Consider the following 18,633-nt stretch of genomic DNA (forward strand, 5'->3'; position numbering starts at 1 on the left):
GTTATTTGCTCTCCAAAATGACTCGTGTGCAGATGTACACTGTGTTGTGGGTATTGACCGTGCTGTACGTATTGACTGTACACTAGTGTCTAATTATCGACGGTAGCAAGCTGTGTGTGTATTTTCTGGGATCGATGGTGGTGTCTAACGCTTCTGTTACACCTCATTCGAAACTAGGTCAGATTACCGGCATTAGACGTTTCTTTTTGCACGTGTCTTCACACCCTTTAAGGGCCTTCAGCTGCTTCTTTTAGGCAACGCGTTAAATTATATACCTTTACAACATGTTATTAATCGTAACCGTTGTGTTCTCACGGGATGTGGTAGGTTGAGGGAGGTGGTAGTATGTGGGGTGTGGTTTAGTGTGGTTGGGATCACTTCCTTTCACATCTGCTATTCTTATATATTTGACTTATTCATTGTAATGTGTTGTAAAATAATAATAATAATAAATAAAGAAAAAAATAATGATGGCAGCTCCCTTACAGAATATACGGGGAAAGTTGCATATAATACGTCATAGATTACGTGTATACACTAACTAATAAAGACTACCTATGTATATATATATATATATACTGAGACTATAGCCTGCCTGCGTGCCTGGAGTTCATTATTTATATACTGTATACTATACCATTTGTGCGATTGATGTGTCACCAGTGCCGCCTGAGATCCACCACGCTCTGGTGCACTTCCAAAATTTCTCAACAGTTCAAAAGAACGGTAGGTAATAGAAGTCCTTTGACAAAGTTGAAATCAGTGCATTCACCAACTTGACTGCCTATTTTCTCTAGCTTCTTGTTTCACTCTGCACAAGTAAACAATATCACCATGAAAGATATGACAATTGTTAAGTGTGTTACTGTCGGCGACAGGTGAGTTCAGAGTTGCCTGCTATAATTTCAACAAAGTTTTCTGCATCAATTTATTCTTTTAATGATATATTGTTGCGTTATTATTATTATTTATTATATTTTAGTTATGTATATTTGTAATTTTTCGTCCATTCTTCTCATTTGGCCATTGATAAAATTGATTTTCTATTTTCTTATCATGAAAAACTCTAATACAATGTAACTATTTTTCAATTTATTTATTTTCCTTTTTTTTTTCTTATTTGATTTTTCTTATTTATTCTTCTATTTCTTTGGACATGAGAAAGGGTGTAAACTTGAATATACTTCACCACCTCATATGAATCTATCCTTCAAAGCTTTATCGTAACAAACTTGGATAACAACTCAAAGTCAGATTATAACAAATAAAATGTCGTTACCACCGCTTAGCTACTTTTGATAGCCTATGTTAGTTATTCCCCCATATAATTATCCAAGACAGGCATTTCTTTGTCCGTGTCACGTTGCCATTTTACATTAATAATCTTTACTGTTTATTTATAAAAAAAAATAAGATATATGTGATTCCTGAAACTGACTGGTTGATGGTAAACAACTGTTTCTCCTCACGATCAACAGGCCCGCTATGTTGTATCATCAATTTCCAAGAGCAAGTTACAAATTTAGGAAAACTTGTTCTATTGCTTCCTCTACTAATGACAAACATATCCCATCAATACGGCCTGAGGACAGCTAAAACTAGTTAAATCACTTTTCATCAAACGTTCGAACGAGACTGAGGTGTTTATATTTTTATCGACGGAAACGTAACTAAGTATATCATATGTGCATTGTACTATCAGGCGAGAAATTAGTTGCTATACCGTTAATAAGTGTTGAGTCCAACATTATTCAATTATTGTAATTTTAGCATACTTCTTGTCAGCCAAAACGTCAGGCTCTGAAATACAAACAAAGAAATCAATGCTGAATGTTTGCATGGTTCCTATCATCAATTACTCAATTGAAACTGCTATGTCATATTTGTACATGCACTGTTTTGCACAACACTTTCAGTATAGGGAGCAGTTATATCAAACCAACGTAGCTAGTATGTAAGTTGTGCTTGTATTTAGGTAACAGATAACGACATTCTTTATACAGAACCTGCTTTCTCTCAAACATCCATTGCCTTGTACATGTAGTTAGTATGTAAGTTGTGCTTGTATTTAGGTAACAGATAACGACAAGCTATATACAGAACCTGCTTTCTGTCAAACATCCATTGTCTTTTAGATGTAGTTAGTATGTAAGATAACAGATAAAGACAAGCCATATACAGAACCTGCTTTCTCTCGTATATCCATTGCCTTGTACATGTAGTTAAGATATAAGTTGTGCTTGTATTTAGGTAACAGATAACGACAAGCCATATACAGAACCTGCTTTCTCTCAAACATCCATTGCCTTGTAAATGTATAGTTTGAATATACGGTAAGTTCTGCTTGTATATAGGTAACAGATAAAGACAAGCTATATACAGAACCTGCTTTCTCAGTGATACATATATGGCCATCTCAGTCCCATACATTATTTCTCTAATACCTCCTTTCTGCGTTGTTCCATATTCCATATATCTTATATAGCTTGAATTCACCTGTATTCTAATTGTTAATATTATACACTTGTGATATGAGGTAATTGAAATTTAGTTCAGGCAGATTAAATACCGTACCTATGTAATCTTTATCTGGGCAAAACAACAACAACAACAGCAGCAAAACAACATTTCTTTAAAAACTGGGGGCGGGGGGGGGGGATGATGTAAGACAGTTGGCATTAATATTTACAGTATATACATTTCTCGGTTATCCGAATTCTTTGAAAATAAATATACATTTATTTACATTCCATTGCCAATTTACTTCAAGGAGTGTTGCATTTGGGGGAAGGGTGGGTCTTGAGATTGCTTGGTGACGGTACTTCCCTTACTAATATGCGATCAGGGGGTATTGTGTTTATTACTCATCTTGCCGTTAAGTTCAGAGGTAAATCGAGTGCCAGGTCGGCCCCCCCCCCCCCCCTCGCCTCCTACGCCTATGGCCGCGAACAATAACGACATCCGGGCTCCTCTGCCATTTTGTATTGTAATTTTGTTTAAAAATATACTGAAAATTATAATAAAATATTCTATATATCCCATATTTTCCAGGTCCCCCACCGGTACCACACCCACAACCAAGCTCCCGCAATTTGAATAACACTAGAAATAGATTTTGAATATAAATTTATCCCGATTCTATGATAAGTGATTAATATAATTCTATTTCATCTTACAGAGCCGTTGGAAAATCTTGTCTCCTGATTAGTTACGTCACAAATGCGTTTTCTGGGGAGTATGTACCGACCGTGTAAGTAGGCCTGTATATCGATTTGGTATATAACTTCATTAAAAGAACGACGTCAAATTATAGTGTACCTCAAATTTATATTGAATTTAAATATTGTGTTTTTCAAGTTAATGAAATCGATTTTCATTAATAACTCCATACAAACAGATGCCTTAATTATATGGATGCATGCAGTTTGTTCTTGTCGAGCTTTGAACGCCGATAGGGTAAAAACCATAATTCTAAATGTTTTGTCATGTTGGAAATAAGTTACCGTAACTCTTGACATGGCCATAATTTGAGCTGTGACATGTCGATATTATTTCTGATATATACTGAGAGTGAAACATAATTATTGATTTTGATATTTGAGTGCTGATATTATCTTGTAACATGCTGATATTTTCCCCCAGACATACCGATAATCCTAGCGTTGTGAAACAGATGCATGTATTAAACATGGGAGTCAAACACCGTACTCGTGTGTACAAAAAAGCCCCGTCTAAATAGGATTAATATATCAAATTTTGACACACATTGAGTCATATTGTAACGGATACGGTAATAGGCATAATACGCCGCTTGAGTCACTTCATGATTTTCTCACCTATAGGTTTATAATAAACCTGCTGCCACGTGACAATTAAAGGAATATATATATATATATATATATATATATTTGTTGTACAAATTTATAGGGTATAGCATTGAATTGCACTGACAAGAGGAGTTACAGTCATCAAAATAAGGATTTCTTTCTGTAACTTTTGTTGCACTGTTGGTCTAGCCTGTTTTGTGTAATTGAATTACACCATAACCTGTTAACATATATTGAAATAGTCGGTATAGTGCTTGATAACCCATACGGTAACGTACTAACCTATTTAAAGGACGGAGTTAACATCAAGGATTTATTCTTAGAAAGTATCTTTTATATGAGAGTATTATGTATGAATCATTCCCTGAAATATCCGCGTAAACTTGTGACACAGGAAGTCCACCTCACCTTCTTCTGAAATGACATTGAAGGTGTGAAGTTCAGTGGCGGATCCAGGATTTCGCCGAAGGGGGGGCCCAGATGGGAAATGCCTAATCGTCGTCCTGGGGGAGGGGTCTAAGGGGAGTGGGTGCCCCCCTCCCCTTTGGGAAAATTTCACAAAATATGGAGGTCCTCGGTGCAATCTGGTGCTACTTTTCGTGAAAGTTTGGAGTAAAATTTATTTCCAATAAATCATGTATTCATGGTTTGCCGGGCATATATTTGCAATTTCGAGCAATGAGCTGGGATTTACGTCTTTGGGGAGTAGGTGGTGATGCAAACTACTTTTTACCAGGCTACTCCAGGCCATTCGCGAGTTCCTGCTTGCGGGAAGATCACTATACATACATACATACATACATTTCATCTTGGATGCCCCCTTCCAGATGGAGACTATTGATGCAGTCAGAGTGCCCCTCTCACCTTCACTTTATCAGAATGATGGTGTACTCTTTTTGCAAATTTATTTTACAAAAAATTACACGCACAGTGGCGTAGCTAGGATTTTTTGAGTGGGGGGGCCATGGGGGGCTGTTCTTTCTTGTGGGGGGGGGGGCGGAGTTTACTATCTAAGCGGAGCGCCACCTTGGTTGGCGCGGAGCGTACAGAGAAAATTTGAGATTTCAGCACCCCCCAGATCGCAGGAGATGGCACCTGTGAGGCAAAATAGCAACCAAAAAGATGTGCAACTTTGGTGACAGAAATGCAAAAAAAGTTTTTTCTCTTTCATGCTGACTGGCCTTGCCAACTCAGCCAGACTTTTAACTTGAGGGAAGTTGGCATCATTTGTCGTTTCAAGCTGTCAAGGCCTTTCTCCCAACTCAAACCCCTGTGGGCTACCGGTAGATTTGCAGGATATGCCCACATGTGGACTTAAATAGCATTAGAGGGAGGGGGTGGAAGACTAACACGCATCGATGTTTCGGTAATGGTCCACATTGATGGCTCGGTGCTTATTAGGCCATTTATTGGGTTTCTTGAGGCAGCTGTCATCAGAATCTGGCTTTTTGTGCCAATCGATAACCGATAACATGTATTGGTATGTAAATTTCTTCTTCCTATATCTAGCAACACTCTAAAAAAAAATGAGTGGATTTCATTCCATTGGAGTGATCACTCGGCGCACTTCAAATTAAAAGTACAATTTAACTCTATTGGAGTTAACCCCTTACTCCTAATATGAGTGAATATAACTCTATTAGGAGTTAAGATTTACTCCAATGGAGTGGAAATTCACTCTTATACCGGAATGTGCTCAGTGATCACCCCCATGGAGTGAAATTCACCTATGTTTTTATCAGCACAGTACAGTGCATATCATCATAGACGTACGTACGTACTACGTACGTTCGTATATCAGACGCACTCGATACCCACGATACGATACGGTCCTGGAGAAACTATTTCCACTCATCATTTTTTAAGGCGATACAGTAGTGAGTATTGAACAGGCACAGCCGCATGTTTGCAGGAAATTCAGAATTCCCAATATTTTATATCTCTACCAATAGTGAAAATCATGTTTCGACAGTTTCGTGGACATAAAAAGTTGTTTTGTGGAATATTCAATGACATATCAGGGGCGGATGCAGGATTTGTGACAGGGGGGGGGTCTGACTGGTCCAGCCGCGCCTGAACGTAAGACTATCTAAGCGGAGCGCCATCATCGGTTGGCGCGGAGCGTACAAGAAAATTTTTGGCTTTACAAACCCCCCAGATGGCCGGAAACGGCACTTCCCGAGTATTCTAAGCAGCATGTACCTAGCCTGAAAATATGGATCTCATGTCTGCAATTTCAGGCCCCCCGTAGCTACGCCACTGATCACGCATGGGGCACTTTCCCTCGAACGCGGTAAAAAAAAAAAAAAAAAAATCAGGATTTTCAAAAAGGGGGGGCCCGGGCCCCCCGGGCCCCCGGGCCCCCCTGGATCCGCCCCTGAAGTTACATTGAGCTATTTAACTAACTTCTTGGTAATTCATGTTTCCCTCGGTATGTGACTAAGTCAGAAGTGGTGAAAGCGAGGGCAATGATTCAGTCTTTGTCATACCGTGTAAATTACGTCTCATGAATAAGTAGAACAAACAAGGAAAATACTCATTTCTGTTAACAAAGTGTTTCCTTTCTATAAGCGATATTTAACGAATCACATTGCCATACATTGACGCTATTATATGCGGTCATGACCGGTGAATTCATCCATGTGGTGAAACTATGTCTGCAGGCTTTTACAGAAATGCAAGGTACAATATCCGCTAATGGAGTAAAGTTATCAAAGATCTGTTAAAATGCATTACCACGTAAGGATATGAAGGTCAAAGAGTTACTAAAACTCAGTATTTTGGGGTAATGAAACCTGACCTATTAATTTCATATATCTCAAAACGTGAGTAAGTGTAACATACAAATTTCTACTTGAATATATCAATGAAATAATAAGTACTAAATCTGAATTTATATATATTAGTGCATGGCTGTATCTACATCAGTGTAGAAATTATAGAGCGCATATGTATGCGATCAATACCAAATAGGTTAAGCCTATAGGTCTATGAGTCATTGTGTATATGATAGCTTGAGTTGCATTTTAGCATAAATACCATGCGCATTGGTTATACATATGGTTGCATGAAATGTCATTTTCACATCTCAGTATGAATCACCGTACATTCATGCTTGATACTACCATGGAGCCTCTTATACAAGGGAGTTGTTAGAGAACACCTAGACCATAGCCTAACAGCTTTATTTATATATACCTAACACCTTTGTTATACAAACCTAACAGTGAAATGACGTTGTTTCTCTTCGTAAGAACTGGTAAGGGGGTGGGGTAGGGCAGCGTGGAAGAAAATGGAGTGCTGAAGGACCGTGTATCGGAGTTACACTCCGTGACTGTCCATGGCGTTTATGCAACCATAGCCAGTGAACCAACTTGATATTAGAAAAGCTGTATACCGGTGGCGTAGGAAGGTACTTTTTTGTGGGGGAGGGGGCTGAAGACTGATGGCCGGCCTGGGGAAGGGGTTTCTATTTTTTGGCATTTCCAAGTGGCCTCAGATGCAATTTGGTGCAATGTAGCACACTTCAACACCCACTCCATCTTGTAAAAACTTTTGCATTTTCACCTGGCCTTAGATGCAATTTGGTGCTCCAAATGAGATTTTTTTTCTCATTTGGAAATGAAAAAGGGGTTTTCTGACTTGCGAAGCGGGGGGCGGAATGATACTTCCGCCCCTCCATATTTTTCACTGGGGGGCTGGCGCCCCCAAGCCCCCCGGTTCCTACGCCCTTGCTGTATACCAATAAAAGCCTTGCGGCTTTTGAAACATTGACCACAACAGAAGCTAAAAAAATGTGGCTTCGAAGAAATTGGTAACCATGTGCACACATTCGCCCATTAATATTCAGTTGAAGTATCATATCCTGTACCACAGACTTGGAGTTTACTTTATGTTAACTCTTTCCTCGTTCGTTACCTGTCTTTCATTGTCATTTCAACACTGCGGTTGTATGTTAGGCTATATTTATATATAACCATATCATTCATGTCATTTCAACACTGCGGTTATATGTTAGGCCTATATTTATATATAACCATATGAACCTATCACTTGGCATTAAACCAGCAAGGATTTCGTGGGCCATGGTAGTTTCTCCTGACGCTTTCAGTTGATAGAGCACCTTTTTTGGGATTGTCAAATTACTTCAAACTTTATATTAGATATTGAGCGACGTATTCTAGGTATGCAATTTATTTTCACCAAGAGTGACATTTTCTTTGGCTACAAGCTAATTCTGAGTCATCCGTATAATTTCCTCATCTTTCATTTGAAGTACTATATCTTTAGTCAAAAGATGAATAATGAAGTGCCAATATTAAATGAATTTATCAATAAATTTAAGTTCATCCTTCAAGTAGAAAAAAGTTTGGATAGATCTCATATTCGGAGCAAAATAACTTATGATAGCCTTTGTACTGCGTTCAGAAATTGTCATTTTATTCATGAACTCAGTTAAACGTTGAAATTACTACGTATAAGCGATAGTTATGATATTATTAGATACGTTAAAAAAAATGCATTCAATATTCATATGTACACATGCATGTATTTACAGAATAAATGAGATGGAAAAAAAATATTATAATTATTATAATTATTATTATTATTATTATTATTATTATCGATAATTCGTGACACAGTTTAAACAGGCTGCCATATAACTTGCCACATATAACTTCATCCTTTAATAAATATGATATTTATTGCATATTGTATATTATGTCCCAGCAATATGGTGAGGTTACAGAAAGGAGGAATAAGGAATTTGGTGGTTTTCTCAATCTGTCGATTGAATATGGTTTGAATAATCTTCAGGGATGGGGGGCGGGGGGGGGTGATACATGGATAATAATTTATTATTTTCTTCGTTTTGTTGAGATTGATCAACGTATACAAGCAGGAACAAGAATTCTTTTAGATTTTTCGACTCTCATATTATGTACATTATTTCCCTTAGGTATGAAAACTATACAGTCAAAGTGAACGTAGATGGAAAACCAGTGATGTTAGATTTATGGGATACATCTGGACAAGAATGTCTGGACCGTGTACGACCATTATCTTATCTTAATACAGTAAGTACAGGTTACCCAACATTTTCAGGCAGTCACAGGAGAACCGGACCTAATCCGTGCACTTTTGTAGAACTCTTACGAAGAAAATGCTTGTAAACAACATAACTCCCGCAAAAAGTAATCCATCGTATGGAAGGTAGGGCTGGTTAAAATAGTCGTCTAGTCGTGTCAGGGGTCACCCATCTTTACAATGTGTGATGTCATAGTGCCAGTGGCAAAGGAGGCACGGGCAATCCCCACTTCCGATCTTCAGTCGGGGGAAATGGTTCCGACGGAGACGAAAAGGACCACTACCACGGGTGTGACCTCCCCCCTCTCGCTTTTGCACCATTTTACGTATATTTTGTGTCTGTGGAAGGATCTCCCAACCCCCTACATATGAGACAGTTTCAATGACACCGGGACAACCCCCCCCCCCTCACCTCAGTTTCATTTTAAAATTCTTCACTTGCCTCTGGCACTCCCATACATTTTCAGATCCCTGCCTTAATCAGTCGGGGAAACTTTGAATTTGATTGTTTATTTGCACAAACTTCCGTTTAGAGCTACTAACAAAAACTATAAATTACAGTCTAAATATGCCCCAGAATGCATAATTTGTCTTCTATATGTTTTTTATTCTGGGGGAGAAGCCCTGCACAATTCCCCCATACATGCTTATATTACCATCGACAGTAACCCCTTCTTTGTAAAACACGACAGTTAAACCCACCTTTGTAAAAAAAAAAAAAAAACACTGCATTCACATCTGGCCATCCCATAAGGGTTCATCTCCGTACCTAAATCAGTCCGGGGAATTTGGGAGTTTATTATTATTCATTAGCACAATCCTGAGCTACATCTAGAGACCTATAAAGTTCTGCCTCAGTAGGCACCAATTTGACGTTTAAAAATTTATTATTTTGGAGTGGACTCCCACCCCCCCCCCCCCGACAATCAGCTACGTACAGTGATCCAAGTTTTTCCTCCCCCTTCTCCTCCTTTAACAAATCCTTTATTCTCCTCTGGGTCTGCCTCAAAATTTCAGCCTCATGCCTTAATCAGTCGCTCCCCAACCCCCTCCCTCAGATTTTTGAAATCAGGTACACGCCACTGCTTAGTGGAATAATTTGGTTATGTTAATAATTTCTATATCTTAGCACCAACATTGCTAGACCTACCTCGCTCAGAGAAAAAAAAAACTTAATGTTAACGTTTAGTTAGAGATTTATGTCAAAATGAGGAAAGCTATCCCTTTAGTAAACGTGCTGTTAATCTGCATGAAAACCTTCTTTAACCATGCATAGAATATGATATAGTTTCAAGGAAACATCAGTCCGGGTGGAGTGTGGCAGGGGAAGGCCGGATGAGGGTTGGTGGGTGGGGGGGGGCGGACCATAGAATATGATATAGTTTCAAGGAAACATCAGTCCGGGTGGAGTGTGGCAGGGGAGGGCCGGATGAGGGTTGGTGGGGGGGCGGACTTGTTTGTTAGTAGTGTCTCTTTGACCTAAATTATCGACGATCCATTGTTGTGTGTTAGATTCCCCTTTAACTATATAGCTGCAAGGTGTTTCCACAAGTTTGTGTCATCTTCATTGTTGATACTATACAATACAAGTCGTTATATCTCCCGGTCTTTATTGTTCCAGATTTGGAAGTTTGCCCTAAATTGTCTCAAGTTCACGTCTTTAAATCATTATTGCATAAGCATTGCATACTATATATAATAACAATATAGTGTATACTGCAGCAGTAGTGATCCATATATGCTTTTCTGCTGATCCGTTTTGCTGTACATCAGCTAGCCCTGCAGCCCTGCGCTGATTACCATTGTGAACATCTAGTTTAATGACATTGTCACTGCATGGTACGCTAAACAAAAGAGAAAATATTGTCATGGAAAGACAAACACAAAACTACAATAGAACGGGCACAAAGAGATTGATCGTAGTGACAATGCACTTTTCCAATTGTCTATATATGGTCATCATCACTGATTAAGACGTCAATATGATATATCAAGTGCAATATACTAACGGTGTGTTTTATACAGACATTCGTGTACAAAACTTTCAAAGGGACCGTCTTGGAAATACACACCAAAAAAATGCTAGAATGGATACAAAGTTTCCAATTCTTACAACGAGATTTGGAAAACGGTGTCATAATATTGTATATTCATAATTATGGTCACGATATTTTAAGGTGTCTTGGCAGTTGCGAACTAGCCTGATGAGTGTGTGTGTGTGTGTGGGCGGGGTGGGGTGGGGGTGGGGGTTGGAGGTGGAGGGGAAGAGAGCCCCGGGATAATTAGTTTTGTAGGTGCGCAACTAAAATATCCTATAGAAATGACATAGAAAATCAAATAATTTAGATTGATAAGTCGAAATTCTTAAATCAAATTCAAGTTAATTTCGAGATATAATGTCGTACATTTTGACTCATGCTTCCTTGAGTAAAACTTACACTTATATTACCCCCCCCCTCCCTCCCACCCCCTCCCAACCCCCAACCCCCCACAAAATGGCAGGATGTCAAAATTGGTAATGACCGGTAAGATATTAACACGAAATTTACAGCCATTTACGAAGCATTTACCTTCACTAATTCGTCTTATATTAATTTGTCTAATTGAGCATTACTCAATTAATGTAGAGAGTTAGTACCTATATATATATATATATATATATATATATATTAAAGGTTTCTTGTAGGCCCTATTGACATAGACGTTCGGGACCGTCACAATATGGGGGAGGGGCAACCTCCCCCCCCCCCCCCGCCTCGTACACCTATGGATATTGAGATATCATACCCCGGTAATGATCATGCATGCCCTAACTAAATATATTATAAACACTATCAAATGTCGGATCATATGAAATAAATATGTTCTATATTCCACAGAGTGTGTTGTTACTATGTTTCTCACTGACGTCAAGATCATCCTACCAAAATATCAAAGAAAAATGGTACCCTGAGATACGACACCACTGTCCAAATACACCTATCATCCTAGTAGGAACCAAACAGGACCTAAGGGGTGACGAAAAAGGAAACTGTGAACAACAGAGGAAGTCTGATAGCGAATCAGCAGTGATAACACATTCACAGGTTTGGTTTGTATAGTTATCTATCTTTCTATCTATCTTTCATTAAATGTTATAAATTTATGATTGTAATCCCTTTCATATACCACTACTCCCTACCGCAAGGTCTCTTCCTACCTATACATCTCATCATGTTTCAAACATGGGAAAGGAAAGTTCTCCAAAACTGATAGTTACATATAGCAGGAGTGGCGGAGGAAGTTTCCATTCGTGGGATGGGGGAGGGAAGCTGGCCGACTTCAAGGGCGCCGGTAAATGTCACTTTAATTTGATGGGGGAAAAACTAGAGTTACCTCAAAACTTTCAGACAAAATGGAATGGTCCCTCTGTGCATTCCATACCACAGATTCCAGATTTTTGGAGTGGGGGGGGGGGGGGGGTTCCTCTTGAGCTGCCAACGATTATGCGCTCCCTATAAGTACCAGCAGTATCAGTGAAAACATCCACATTTCCGAGTCTCATGATGGTTGTTTATCTAATTTCTTTTCTTCTCCTCTTTAATAGGGATTGCGTTTGCAAAAGAAGGTTAAAGCTGTTAAGTATGTTGAATGTTCCGCCCTGACACAAGAAGGATTGAAAGTCACCCTACACGAAGCAATACGGGCTGCCTTATGTAAATCTAACAATACACATAAATGCAGCATAATGTGAGCATGCTCATTAATCCACTCGGGTTTAGTCTGATTTTTACTCTTATGCCAAAGAAAGAAGAGAAGAAATAACTGAATGATGAAATAAGAAACTCAAGCAACGTGCACGCGAGAGGATGGAAAACGTTACTACAAGCAGTCTATATACCTTCAGATTTAATCCGTATTAATTATATCGGAGACAATGCAGTCTGCAGAGAAGGTTCACAAACAATGGAGCGCGACTCACAAGTGGGTCGCAAAACTTGTATTGGTATTTATTCCCACGCCCATGTATCTGCAGTTTTCTGAGCTTGCTGTCGTCCAGAGTTCAATCTAATTTTCATACATTCTGAGCATCCGACGATTTTGAGGGTGGGATCTGTTGATGGGTCGTGGCTCAATCCTCGTAGAAGTTCCTGGGTGATGGGCTTAACAGTTAGCTTGTGGATCGCTTGTCTAATGACTAGGCACATCAAAGTGCTAGAAGAAGGGCTAGATTTGACTGTACAATGCCGCAGAGATATCGTGCTAATAATTTATACATAGGCATATGTTTAGTTAACCTGGTCCAGTAATTGAGGCTTAATTTCAATTTCTGGTGGCGAGGCAAGGAAAGGAGTCGCTGATTTATTCTCGATTCATGAATGATTGATTAATTTAGCTATTATAACTTACAGAGGTATGGAGCTGTTCACTATCTGATATACAGAACGAGACTGAAGACGTTACTGAAAAAGTTTGCACACATCGCTATCATATGTTAACTTTCCACCAATCAGCGCTTTTTAACACTTGATTTACATATATCCAAGGACGATAACCAATCATATGAGTCTCATATATAGTTGTAGGATATCGGTCAAAAGTGAACAATCACCTATTCATAACTTGTTCGTCTTGCTTGTTTTTACGTGCTTTATATAGACACTATAGTGTGTGGCTATAGTCTTTTGTTTTTTACAAGATTTTTTTTCCATCTCATTTATTCACGATAGACATATAAATATAAATGTTATATATGAAGCATTCTGGTATATACAATATGTCCTTAACTTCATTCAAATAAAAAGTGACAATTTGTAAAAGCAATACACAGCTTATCATGCGATATTTTACGGAATATCTTCGAATTTTTAAGTTTTTTTTCCACTTGCAGAATGAACCTATATTTATTTAAAAAATCATTCAATATTTTTTTTTTACTAAAAATGTACTGCTTCAAGTGAAAAATATGAAAATGGTTTGGGTTGCTTAAAAGAAGTTTATAGCCAAAGAAAATATCCAGTTTGGTAAAAACAAATTGCGCTCCAAAAATACTTTGTTCTACATCCAATATAAAATTAGAAGTTATACCACAATTCCAAAAAAGGTGTTCATTAGTTTCCTCATGACAGAAAATACATCTAGCGTTCTCATTAATATTCGTTTCACATGGTAGGTAATTTTTTCCTAATATACGGTGGAGAAAACGAATCTGAAAATTGCGAATCTTACTCTCATTACATGATCAAAAAAGGAATACGGAAAATGGTCTGCCACTTGTAAATCATTGAACTCAAAATAAATATTCCATTTATCAATAGTGTAATGCAAAGTCAATTTGTTTTTGTCTGTGTATCGTGTTTACCATTCTAAGTATTTGGCCGGATTCCTTTATTGTCAAACTACACCATGCTGAATGCCAAGGTGCGGTTACGGTCGGCCGAACTCTCTATATAACGAGCAGTTTGACGGTGGCGCTAGTCCTCTTTCCCGTGACGCAGCCTCTCAGATCTTCGACTGCCGCTGTTTGAGTTATTCCTTCTTGCCATAACATATGAACCTGTCTGGATGTTTATCTTATAACAACCCCTTTCCGTTTCCTGTAATTCTGCCCAGCACCGACGTCGTTATCGTAATTAATCAGAATTAACAACCTGCTTACCTGAACTTTTATAAATACTTACCTGTGGAAAACGCATTAACCAGTCATGTACCAAGCGGCCGGACCAACCCCTACAGCACCGGACCCTACCAAAAGGAGGTACCTCTGCGCGCGTTGACTTAAGTTCTAAGCACCGGTACGTTATAAAGGACAGTATTATATTCCATTGTACATATAACCATGGAGGTAAACTACCCTTTCTTCTACTTTATCGTCTGCCGATTCCTTTCCCACTCCGAACACAAAAACCTAAAATAACTATATACCTGTATCTGACTTCGTATCAATAACGACAGCGGGTACATATAGAGCCTTTATTAAAGTCCTATAGATATAACGTAGGCGCGTAGCGAGGAATTTGCAAAAGGGAGGGGCGAAGCCAGTAGGCAAACTATCTAGCGCCACCATAAGTTGGCGCGAAGCGTACCCATAAGTTGGCGCGAAGCGTACAAGAATATTTTGGCGGAAAATGCCTCCCAGATCGCTGGAAATGACACTACCCAGGCCTTGTAAGTTGCATCTAAGCATTTTCTATTTTGAAATTACTAGGGATATCATAAAAAAATATGCTCAAGGGGGCGCCCCCCCCCCCCCCTTCGCACCCCCGCTTGGATACGCGCCTGAGTGGAGCTTGTTGTATAATGTCATAATTATCAATTAAATCATTATTTACCACAGCTATATTATCTTTCCAATGTCTAGGTATAGCTAATATAATACCTTGATATAAAGTGAATAGAAATACATCAAGAGAAAATTTCTGCCTAAACTGTTTTAATGAAAGGAGACAATTATTGCTGTCCAACTAATGCCCACCCTCACCACGCCCTTTTGATACATACAATTATAGAAAATAATGTTATCATTTATCTTGATGGATGAATTATTCCAAATAATTTTCATTTAGAAATTCCCAATAGGGTTCTTGTATAAGAATAACAAGACCAGGCCCTGCAAACATAAAAAATAAATTAGCAGTTTTAATATCATTACTGTGAAAATTGCAATTAAATAAACAATTATTTCCATACTTCTTTAAATAAAAAATATATAAAAAAACAATTTCCAGTCCGCTGTAGTACCGTCGGTATACCTTTTAATCCAGGTGCATTTGAGACGGACTAATAAAGGATTTAATATGTGAGCCTTTAAGCCCCCATTCTCAATAGAACCAATTAAAGTGTTACGGGCTAAGATAGGCTCGTTTGTCCAGCTTCTAGTCATTGCTGGAGGTAAGTTATGCCAGACGAGAGGGGCCGGTGAGATTGGTGGGTGGGGCTTCAGGGAAAAGTTTGAATAAAGATGTCTGTTTCATTGTAATATGTACTTGGAAAATGAAAAAACTTAAGAAAATACCAGTAAATAAAGGCAGAGTGACATGCGTTATTTCCCGGGCGTGACCTGGCTCAATAATAATTATAATAATAAAAATGATGATGATGATATTGATGATGATGATGATGATGATGATGATGATGATGATGATGATGATGATGATGATGGTGGTGGTGGTGGTGGTAATGATGATAATTATGGTGGCGGTCATGGTGGATGGTGGTGATGATGATGATGATGATGATGATGATGATGACGACGACGATGACGATGATGGCTTAAAGTGTCTGTAATAAGTTTTCCGTTTTCTTGTACATTTTTTTTTTAATTGTGTCCCATCACAGCGTGCCTAAGAAATTATTGGTACGATGAAGATTCTAACACATGCATGAAAGGATCTTTCGTATCGTATGCATGAATTGCGGTGTACTGGCCAATAACTTGGACTATTGTACCTGCCATACGTTCATAATCGGTGACCAATGCGATTGCTGAAAGTAAAAGAGAAAAAGAAAACAGTTCGCCAATTGTCTCATGATTTTGAAAGAGGAAATGCGTTATTTAGTCGAAAATATGTATGTATGGAGTCAACTCCATATGTAACAAATTGTAATATTTAACAAACTTTGTTTAACAAACATATTTGTATTGGCATAAAAACATAACATAACAAACATAATTAACAAACATTTAACACATAGTATTCATACTTGCTGTAATTAATTTATCTAATTAATATATATATATATATATATATGTATGTATGTATGTATGTATGTATGTATGTATGTATGTATGTATGTATGTATGTATGTATGTATGTATGTATGTATGTATGTATGTATATATATATATATATATGTATGTATGTATATATTATAATAATAACTATATATTAAATTCTGGAATGTCAGTATTTTATATAGTCATAATTCATTACAATTTGTTTATTCACTTCAAGTATCATTTGTCGTGTACAATATATTTCTTTTACCCCCTGGCCACAGAAACATGCAACAAAATATGTATATGTATATATATTAGCACCATTTTTGAGCGAACTTTGTCACGGAACTTTGGAACATTGCCAGTTTGACTTGGGTTTGATTGATAATGCGGAAGTGTGAGTGCAGAGTTGTTTGGAAGAAATATTCTATAAATAAGCATTGGGTTAGACCAAACAACCTTTGTATTTATGTTGTGAAATCAAATCAAATAAATACAATCATTCGCATTCTTAGAACTTTGTCCTGATCATAATTGGCTAACCTTCAGACGTCTCATTGTATCAGACTAGTTTAGATTAGTTCACTTTTATTCAGGGATTTACCTAGAGAGGTTTCTGTTCCTTTTGTCCTATGAGGAAGTGGTTTATGTCAATTGCAACAACTTGGGCTACTACCAACGAGTCCCTTCGTTTCGCAATAAGTAACGTTACCTCCCGCAGAATAACACTTGTAGCTGAAGACTATAACAAGACAATAATAAGTCAAGGAAATAAATGTCAAAAAAAAAAAAAAAACCCGAACAGGTCACCGGTATTCCAGGCTCCAATCGATGTGGTAGAAATTCATTATATTGATGGTCTCTGACAGTTGCAGTGTTCAAATATATAAACAAGCATTTTACTGCCACACTCTGAGTCAGCCTCCCGGATAGGCTACTGCTCTGAGTAAAGCAGGTTTTGAACTGTTCCGATCACGGTAGAGTTGCAATGAAATTAATGCAAGACTTATCCATCCTCCGCCCAAGACCTTTGGTTTACCCCACTCAATAGTAACTTACATATAAATTGCCAAATTGATACGTGTCCGTCCGTTGTCTAAAGAAATAGTTTGGCTCTAAAAAGACTCATGCGTGCAGTGCGGCTGCCTAAACGATTTTGTCGGACCAAAAATAAGTGACGTTTTGAGAAGGGATATCATTGAAAGAACTCAAAGTTCAAGCCGCCCACGTTAAAATTTTGAGATTTACATGGTGATACCCCTCCCCCTTCCTTTTAGAGGCTTAACGAGAGGGGTGGTCAGTGGGTATATATGGCTACTGCATGTCCAGTGAAATATGGAATGACTTTTATCCTCATTTTCATCATAACCTTAAGGGAAAAGTAAAGGGATTCATAAATGGGACCATGCTCCCTCCAGCTCCCTATTGTCAAAGACGGAAGTCAAGATATACGCCAATGCCTACACATGTTTTTGGCACGCTTATGTACAATGACAAACTATGACAAACTGGCAGTAAGAAATCTGAAATCAATTGCACAAAAACTGAGAAATTTACAATAAAAAGAAAAGGAAATGACAGTTGGAAGAAATGTAAATATGTTGGAAGCTTGCTGGGGACCGAAGAAGACATTAACAGAAGAATTGGTATAACCAACGGTGCTTTCAACACACTGTCAAGCATTTTTAAAAGCAAAAACATAAGCCGGAAAATTAAGCTTATAGGATCTTTGAGACTTTATTAAAGAGTATTTTTGTACAATTGCGAACTGTGGGGCACAACGAAGGATCTTGATCGCAAAATTGACACTTTTCAAAGGAGACTACTTCGAAATATTCTCAACATTAGATGGACCAATAATAATTGGTTATCAAATGATGAGCTCTACAACGAAACCAACCAAACACCTTGGTCATCGATAGTCGCACATAGAAGATTGAGATTTTTCGGTCATGTAGCAAGACTCCAAGAGGACGCTCCAGCAAAGGTTGCTTTAAGAGAAGCACTGAGACATACTGC

The 18,633-nt window shown here is 38.1% G+C and overlaps 1 protein-coding gene across 1 annotated transcript; it reads left to right on the forward strand.

Moving 5' to 3' along the window:
* Window positions 1-468: 468 nt before the first annotated feature.
* LOC139963607 (ras-related protein Rac1-like) lies at window positions 469-14,290 on the forward strand. The gene is made up of 5 exons (XM_071964545.1): window positions 469-878; window positions 3,179-3,250; window positions 8,788-8,905; window positions 11,795-12,001; window positions 12,502-14,290. Exons 1-5 carry the CDS (start codon window positions 835-837, stop codon window positions 12,646-12,648), a joined length of 588 nt encoding a protein of 195 aa, XP_071820646.1. The 5' UTR covers window positions 469-834; the 3' UTR covers window positions 12,649-14,290.
* Window positions 14,291-18,633: the final 4,343 nt, after the last annotated feature.

Source organism: Apostichopus japonicus, chromosome 22 (assembly GCF_037975245.1).
Source record: "Apostichopus japonicus isolate 1M-3 chromosome 22, ASM3797524v1, whole genome shotgun sequence".
Taxonomy (NCBI): domain Eukaryota; kingdom Metazoa; phylum Echinodermata; class Holothuroidea; order Aspidochirotida; family Stichopodidae; genus Apostichopus; species Apostichopus japonicus.

Coding starts and splice junctions, on each gene's coding strand:
- LOC139963607 (XM_071964545.1), top strand. CDS start 835: ATGAAAGATATGACAATTGTTAAGTGTGTTACTGTCGGCGACAG. Junction 879..3,178: donor TGTGTTACTGTCGGCGACAG/GTGAGTTCAGAG, acceptor TTCATCTTACAG/AGCCGTTGGAAAATCTTGTC. Junction 12,002..12,501: donor CAGTGATAACACATTCACAG/GTTTGGTTTGTA, acceptor CCTCTTTAATAG/GGATTGCGTTTGCAAAAGAA.